Source organism: Perna viridis, chromosome 3 (assembly GCF_037379345.1).
Source record: "Perna viridis isolate PV_CMFRI_1.1 ecotype Kerala chromosome 3, ASM3737934v1, whole genome shotgun sequence".
Taxonomy (NCBI): domain Eukaryota; kingdom Metazoa; phylum Mollusca; class Bivalvia; order Mytilida; family Mytilidae; genus Perna; species Perna viridis.
Window position 1 is genome coordinate 31,000,645 of NC_142447.1, and position 8,926 is coordinate 31,009,570.

Sequence of the window (8,926 nt, forward strand, 5' to 3'; positions counted from 1 at the left end):
AAAGAAAAATTGCATCATAACATAATATCAATTAGTTAATCATAATATATCAATTCATTGTCTGCTTATGACCAGAGCTAGTTGAATCTATGTTATCAGATGTTTTATCTTTCTATAAGATATTGACTTATATTGTAAAAGTACAATTGTAACAATTACATTGTATAAGTACAATTATATCAATTAACATATTTAAATGATGCATCTTAAAAAATAACTTTTATCTGTTATAAACCAACTACATAGAGTTAATGGTACAGATTTTTGTGGGACGTCTTTGAGAATCAATAACTTAACAAGATAAAAGTGTAGATTTTATGACACTAGTTTCTGGCCTACATATTTTATGAAAATTTCAACTTGATTTCTTAAATCTTTGTTTTTTTAAATTTTGCCTATAGCATATTTGAGATAATTGCATTAAAATTGTTTTAAATACTGAAAAAATACAGTGCTAGCTTTGAATATCAAAGTATACAGTACGCTACTGTGGAATAGATATGAAAGAATTTGCTGCATTGGCTCTGTATTTTCTACATTAAATGTCTTATGAAATACGCTTCTTTTCCATCATTTGGCTTAGGCTTATAATTTTACTTAATATGGTCTATGTTGCAACACCTGCACAAGCTGCAGTAAATAGATTTGTATCAATCGAGACATGCGTTCAATAAATGAATTTTGCAGTTATTTATTAAATATACCTCTTTTTAGATTTTTAAAAAGAGATTCCATTTTTAGCTCACCTGGCCAAAGGCCATGTGAGCTATTGCCAACACTTGGCGTCTGTCGTTGTCATTTACAATTATACAAAACTCTTCTCCTCTGAAACTACTTGACTGATTAGAACCAAACTTGGTATAAATGTTCCTTGGAATATTCTGCATAGAACTGTTGTGGGGATTTTTGATTTGATGAAAAACATGGCTGCCGTTACTAAAAATAAAACAGGGGTCAGACAGTAGATTTTTTAATATATCTCCAAAACAGTTAGGTTTAGCTTAATTCTGACTGGGTAAAAGTGTTCAGCATGATGAGATCTATCTCTGGTCAAGTTTTGGTTTTAATTTGTTAAGCCATGTTGGAGTTATTGCCCTTTTTCAACGATTTTTTGCTATTTTTAATGTTATTTCTTTCAAAAATTTTCGCCTCTGACACTTGGTATGAATGTTTCTTGGGATATCCTGCATAGAACTGATGTGGGGATTTATGATTTTGTTGAAAAAAATGGCCGCCATTACTAAAAATAGAACATAAGGATCAGACGTTAGTTTTTCGCATATATCTTAAAACCATTAGATTTTGCCAAACTCTTTCAATTGCTGAAATGGTCCTTATTATAAGGCTTTCAAAAGTCTTCAGGGATTAAAGTTGTCAGGCGACTCCTTGTAAGAGTTATTGTCCTTGAAAGATGAAAAATTATTATTTTTTTACAGTTTCAGCCAATATCTTGAAACCTATAATAGACAGAAAGAAACTTTCAATTGCTGAAATGATCCTTATGATAAGTCCTACCAAAGTCTTCTTGAGTCAAAATTGTTGGACATCTCCTTGTTAAATTTATTACCCTTGAAAGACAAATTTTAACCAGCTGAGCAATTCAGGCTCCTGGGAGCCTCTTGTTTTCTATGATTATTGGGGTATTTGCCGTGGAAGATGTCTGTTTTGAAGTAATGCATTTGGTACAAGTTTGTTAGTCTTCCTAGAAAGATACTTTAAAATAAACATTCTTTTTTTGTGCTTGTCAACTTTCTTTCTATAGATTTGTAAAAGTATTATACATGTGTGTAACTGCTGATTGCATTGTTTAATTCACAGGTTAAGGACATGATGGTACGTGTGTGCAGTAAATGGACCCTTTATCTGTTATCTGTAGGCAGTAAACAGGTCAGTATACGAGTTTAGTCACATAATTAATCAATAAATATCAGAGGTTATCAGTCTTAATCTTATACATGTTATCATGCTCATAGCTTAATAGGCTTTGAAAAAAAACTACCTTCTAACCTTCTACCTTGACTACAGGCACTGATGCAAGGGAAGATGTGTTAGGTGTATGCCCCACCCCACCCTGGTTAAAATTAGGAAAACTAATTCTTTTTTTGCATGAAATCTTGAATTCTATAAACGTCTTGCCTCACTCTGCTCAGCCTTTAATTCTATTTATTTTACTCAAGTGCAAAAACCCTGGATCTGCTCCTGTATTATATTTTTAGTATTTTTATTGCATGCTCATTCAAATAAAATAATTATATTAGGGTAAACAATTTATATTCCATTTGTTTAATTCTCATTTATCAAATGCTTATTCAAATAACATTTTAAAATTGATAAATCTGAAGTAAAATTGTACACAGTCATATGTGGCTTTTCCCCTTTTTTCCAGAAGAGTATGTTTGCGTATGCCAAGAAGAAAACATCTGTAGAAATTAAAACAGTGCAAGCCACTCAAGGTGATGAATCTAGTCAGTCTGATGAAGAAGAATCTAAATATTCAAGTATTGTGAATGCAAATCATACACATAGAATAGACTATCGTAGCATGGATAGCATTGAAGATAGCTCTAATCTATGTGAAAGAAGAACGCATGTTTGTGACAATAATTCTTCTGGACATGATAGTGACAGCAATACAACTGTGACTGTCAAAACAGAAAAACCTGATGTTATTCCATTAATTGATTGTGGTTCTCCAATGGAAGTTGATCTGACAGAGGATGATCTACCAGATTTGTTAGATCATTCATAAAAAGTGAAAATATGAAAGATGTTCATCGTAAACCATATGGTCTTTCATGTTGTTGTTTTTGTTGGACTACATCTGTATTTTTTATAGTTTTAATTAAAACAAGAGAGCAAATATTTGGAGTAATAGTTAAATTTTTTATAATACTTTCTGATGGGAGGGGACTGATGTATAGGCTTAGAACAAACCATCTTGATATTTTGCCTGACATTTAAAAAATAATGATATTGGAGAAAAGAAGTGTTGTTTATATATGATGTAATATTTTAGTTATCATTGTGACATTGATATCATTGATGTTTTTATATCAACATTTGCATAAACCATCCAACACTGTTAAGAGTCTTCTGTATATCACTCAATATGGCCTACAAATCAGATATGTTTCATTTCTATTTATGATTTTTGGGCCCAGATGTTTGAATTGCTCTTCAACCTTAATGATCTTACTTAAGTTTATTGCCAAATGAACTACTTCAAGTAATGACATTTTCAGCATGATTTTCATGATACTTTGTGTTTCTACTTTGTGTTTCTACATTTTATTATTGTTGTTGTTTTTTTTTAACCAGTTGCTATTCAGTGCTGATAAAGTACATATTATTACAATATATGTTTTGTTCAAACAGTTGTGCCTATGAACCCCAATGGTAGTATGACAGTGTCTGTAGTGTGACAGTGTCTGTAGTCTGACAGTGTCTGGTAGTGTCTTTGTGTGTACCAAACTTTCATTTGAAAATTTATTGGATATCTAAGGACAAGATTTCAGTTAAAGTTGACATAAACATTCAAGATGTATTCTGACAAAATATATTTAAACAAAATATTTTGTACAGTCATGTCATACTCAACCGATGATGAACCCTACATTCCCACAGATGCAAAAAGAAATATCAAGAACATATTTTTTAAATGTGTCATACCCCAGTATTTAACACACAGTGTCTGTGTGTTTCACATAAACCTCATTAAACGAAATGATTAATGTTAATCTTTCCTAAGTTTTTATTATCCTTTGGCATATCACATGAGGGAAGAATCAAACATCTGTAACCCTAGGCCTGGCTCCTCAGATTTATATCTCTGTAATTTGGTTATTTTATCACCAATTTCTTTTATTGTCCTAACTCTCTGGTCCAAGAAATTATCCTCTACAAACTGTTTTAACTGAAAAAAAAAATAAAATAAAAACAATTGTTTTCATTACTCATATTCTATAGTCATTTGCATAATTTCTATTTTGTTGTAGTTGTGTTATGAAAATTATATGAATTATTGTTTACACTTGTAAACTAAATAATGAGTATAGCAAATCTTTCTCTTATTTTGATAAACATAATGAATTGCTGATAATTCAGCTTTAAAGATGGTCCTAGATCATTTTGACATAGATAGAAATTATGTCCCTTTTAATTGTGAAACTTCTCTTGAAGGTTTTTTTTTTCACACATTAGTTAACAGTTATATCATTTATGTATTGGATCATTACTTTTTTCACTATTTCATACCTCATTCTTTCATTTGTATTATTAGCTTACTGTAAGTTAGAGAATTATTGTAATATTGGTATCGTTATGAAACATCTAAGCTCAATCACAAACTATCATAACTTGATTTTTTGTTTTCCATATTGCCGAATTTAAGTTACAGCAATAAATTCATTTAGTAATCTCTGTTTGCTCCAGTTTTTGATTTCAAATTGCTTTTTACTTGATTGTAATTTTTCCCCAGATATTTTGGGAGCTGCTTGAAAAATCTATTATTTTTTGTCTGCTGATATAAATTTGCCAGAGACAAGTCTATGTATTCATGATGAAGTTGAAACATCTTTTGGAAATTTATACTTTTACACTAAATTTTACATATAAAGGGGACCAATCTCTTATTGATTACTCCTCCTAAACAACTGAATGGAATTGAATGAAATTTTCACAGAATTTGAATTACATGTTTCTATAGTGCACCTATTTTAGATTTTAATCTGAATCAATTTGGGGGTTTCACATAGCAAAACATGGAATCTGTCATTTGTGAATATGAGAAAGGGGGGATCTCTTATCCATTACTCAATTGGGGGTGTATAGTTATTGGGCATTGCTCACAGCTTTTCTAGTTTTGGCTTATCATTGGGTTATTACTCTTTATTGCTCATGTTTCTCAATGCTTTCTTATTTTTTTGTAAATGTCCACTATTACATTGTAGAGGCTTCTCATTATCTCTGGTTGTATGTTTCATTTCTCATTGATTTGGTCTAATTCACACCATTATCTCTTTATAAATAAGTTTTATTTCATTATAACTTACATGAGGATCATGCTTCTCCAAGGCTAACTTCTGTAGTGTCTCTGTTTTAACAAAAGATTTTTTCTCCATCTTTAGTGCAGCTTGTAAAGCAGAAAGACCATCTCTCCAATTTTTCATCCTTGGTTCCTGAGCAAGAAAAGTGTAGATTAGAATAATCAGTGTGCTACAGGTATGGAAGACTTAAAAAAGGTCTAGCTGTATTAGTTTTAAAGAGTAATCAAGGGAACCAAGGTTATAGCGGTAATCAAAAGAATGTAATCCAGGGACAAAGACCAGACATGGAAAACAGACATACACAACAAAGAACATAAGGTAAAATCATACATACAAAGTAATTAAAGTAAATGAGCAACTCGGACTCCACTAAAAACTGGGAGCATGGACCAGGTGCACCGGTAGGGTAAGAGTCCTCTGCTTTTCTAGAAACACCCACAGCTCACAAAAGGTCAAGTCCGGGTAGACAAACGAGGAAAGGAAAACTATGACCCGTTAAATAAATCAGTTTTCATGGTGCTGATGGATACACCATAACGATCCACGAGTTCATGATGACGACCATAAAACTTCTGTAGTGATGACTTCAATCTTGTAGCAACATAAACCTGTTTTTGAAGCCTATTTGTTAGAGTTCTAGCGCGATACAAAAATGTCTGCGTAGTTTCGGCAAGCTCTGGCATAACGTATGAGTTGTGATATGAACACTCCATACGCAGGAGCCGAAGGGATGTTGCCACAGATAAAAGGAAAGTTGACAATTCTGAATAAAAAGTCATCACGTTGGTCGTAAAGTTTGGTCAATAGTTTTCTTTTACCATCGATTGTTAAGTGTAGGTCACGATATGAGGCTAGTAATGAACTAGTAATACCGTTGCAATGAGTCTTTTTTACAGCTTTGCAGACTTGTGTAAGGTGAGTTAGTCGATATTAATTAAATGTTCAGAGCTAGATAGTGAAACTCCAGAAACTCACTGAACTCAAAAGGTTAGGATTTGTGTGTGCATTGGCACGCTGTATTGTGGTAGGGGCTGTTTCTCTAATTAAATACTGTAAAAATACTCTTATTCGTGGAGTACTAATTTTCGTGGTTATCGTGTGTAGGCCAAACCACGAAATTTGGTTACCAATGAAAAGGAAAATTCCATTGATTTGTATCCTGAAAATCTGAAAACCTCGAATTCAAGAATCCACGAATTGCGTTTCTTCCCCTATCCATTAAAATCGGTATCCGCGAATAAAGGTACTTTCACTGTAATCCACTTACATTTTTGTTTATAAATACCATATGCTTATTGCATGAAACAGTTAGTGGCAATCAGCATAGCTCATTTACTGACACATTGGTCTCAAAGTATGTAACGTGTATCATTCAGAAAATTTATCAGCTGAGGAACATAAAATAACGAAGCTGCATTTAAGTCTGTAATTGAAATACAATAAGATTATCAGAAAATGTCATAAAAACTTACAGGGATCTCCAGTAACTTTAATGACCCTTCTCTTAAATTCATATAATTCATCCATTTGATGGCATTAGTCATCTCTCTGTCTGAGTATTGTTTAAACAGTTTATGGAATCCTGGTAAAGCAACATCCGATTGATCAAAATACATACTCTGTAATGAAGAAAATAGCTCTTAGATTATACTTAATATATCATTATGATATTTTTTAATGATCGTGGCCTTCTCTTAATATTACATTTGAACAAATCTAAAACTGCATTTACGTGTATCGTTGTACGTCAAAGCATGCAAATTAAACCATTTCTAACTTAAGTTCATGCTTAACATTTAGACAATCGATAAAGCCGTCTTTTTTAAGTTTTACAAAATTTTAGATCGCAACTTTACTTATGTCCCACGTCATGAACATGCCTGTTGACATTCTAGTGTGATGTTGTGATCGGTTGCTAAATGGCAAGGTTACTCTGTTTTATAGGAATCATATTCAAACAAGACTTTTAGACGGGATCTTATTTTTTGTTTGTTTTTTTATTTATCAGAATGTAACAATTAAGATCGTAAACTTATAGAAGGGTCTGAAAAATTCCCAACGATGTGTTAGAACTATCAAATTTGCGATACAAATTTTTGGACGACGTTCCCTTCGCGGGACTGGAACTCGTACCGCTGTGACATCTATGGCAACACCGCCTACATAAAGTTCGAGTCCCGCGGAGGGAACGACCAAAAATTTGCATCGCAAATTTAATAGCTCTAACATGGGGGTGGGGGGTTAACATTATAAAAATTCCTGGACTCAAGTGCCTGTGATTGTCTCATGGAATTTTCGTGCGTGTCATTACTTTTATTCTGATAAAAAAAAAAACTGCAGTCACTGTGATTGATCCAGACTGAGGGTTTCTGAGGTCGGGACATTTTACCCTTTTGCACGGCAAATTTGAACAACTTATAGCCTTGAACCCCTTTTTATAAATTTCTTGATCGGAACCCCCTAATTTATATCTTTCTAGATCCGCCTTGTAAACATGATTCACCATAGAAAGGTATTGGTAGCTGTCTTTCAGTCGATCATGTATTTCTTTTCTGATTGCTTTCTGGTTGAAGGAGTGGAAGTTCTGTTCTACTAACTTGGAATCCGGTATATCGTGAACTGCAAAGGTACAAAGGTAAAGATAATCATTATGAATAAATTGAATCACACATGAGTTATATAGGACAAAACCATTTTCTCTTAAATTAAAGGAGTCTCAAAATGTCACAGCTAGCGATTAGGTTTATTTTGTTCCAACGTAACGTCGTTACAAATTTTGTATATGGTCTCTTTATTTGTCTCCCTTTCCGTAATGGAATTATTTACAGAATTGGATGGAGTTACCCAATCAGTTCAGAATTCGTGGGATTTTTGTATTGCATACAAAGAATCTACTTTATTAGTCCGAGGTCAAAGGTATTAGCCCGAGGGCCACTGGGTTCAACGGTTGATACTTTAAGAATTAAGGTCAAAGAAAGCATACAATATGAAAAATTACCACATGTAATCTTTTATCATGTATTTAGTATAGTAGCTTCTTCTGAAATAACCAGAAATCTTGTTGATAAACAAGAATGAGAGCAAGTGACAATATTTTCATTTGTGGTATTTCTGAAAACATGATAAATTATCGGAATCATGTTTAGTGTTTAATTTAGCAGTTACATGAATATTACTTGGTGTGTATTTATCTCTATACCGTTGCAGAAACCGACTACCATCAGAGGTTGTCTTTCGTAAACGCTTTACAGTTGCACCATGTGTCCGGCTAACAGAAGCTATATTTATATAATATTTACTTACCGTGCACTGTACCATACAGCTTAAAACTACAAGTTAATTCAATTTTGTCAAATCCAAATTTCGTAGTGTTTTATTCCGACACCTTTATATCACAAAAAGATCACACCAAATTGTTTTACTTTATTTATTGGTGAAATATAAACAAATTCCATATATCATTACCAAATCACCCTGAGTTTTAAATTCCTATACTATCAAACAACTACTCGTGCTTCGGCCTCGGGAACTATTCCTCTGTATACATAGGCAGAACTTACCAGGCACTGTGTCTTCTGAATAGAGCCATCCAGATGCAGAATTATATGCAAATATTGCTGAAACAGCCACTAGAAGTCCTATAGCGGCATACATAGCTAACAGTCAGTAGTGATAAAAATATAAAACTTCTTGTAGATAGCCGATGCTAGTTTTTCCTTGTCAAAAGGTTAGAAACACTCTCGTTGGTTACATGTCTCTATTGGCTAAGGGTTCAATTATTTCAAATTTTGGCGAAACCCAGTAAACAAAGAAAAGGTCGTACAAACAGGGTGCAGAGGGTATTGGATGATAACACTTGGACATTGATACATAGATCTGTT

At 32.9% G+C, this 8,926-nt stretch overlaps 2 protein-coding genes across 2 annotated transcripts in view; one reads left to right on the forward strand and one right to left on the reverse strand.

Annotated features, from left to right (window-relative positions):
- Positions 1 to 3,355, forward strand: part of LOC148621837 (uncharacterized) — a 43,854-nt gene extending 40,499 nt beyond the window's left edge. Inside the window, exons 19-20 of the mRNA XM_088576619.1 lie at positions 1,819 to 1,887; positions 2,387 to 3,355. Coding sequence (XP_088432745.1) covers positions 1,819 to 1,887; positions 2,387 to 2,749 — 432 coding nt within the window. The 3' untranslated portion in view covers positions 2,750 to 3,355. The remainder of the gene's footprint in view (positions 1 to 1,818; positions 1,888 to 2,386) is intronic.
- A 185-nt stretch (positions 3,356 to 3,540) lies between these two features.
- On the reverse strand, positions 3,541 to 8,873 carry LOC148621838 (soma ferritin-like). Its single transcript, XM_088576628.1, has 5 exons — positions 8,606 to 8,873; positions 7,549 to 7,664; positions 6,518 to 6,664; positions 5,052 to 5,177; positions 3,541 to 3,913 (listed from the first exon to the last, which is right to left on the reverse strand). The coding sequence occupies exons 1-5, from the start codon at positions 8,697 to 8,699 to the stop codon at positions 3,770 to 3,772; spliced, it is 627 nt and encodes a 208-aa protein (XP_088432754.1). The 5' UTR covers positions 8,700 to 8,873; the 3' UTR covers positions 3,541 to 3,769.
- Positions 8,874 to 8,926: the final 53 nt, after the last annotated feature.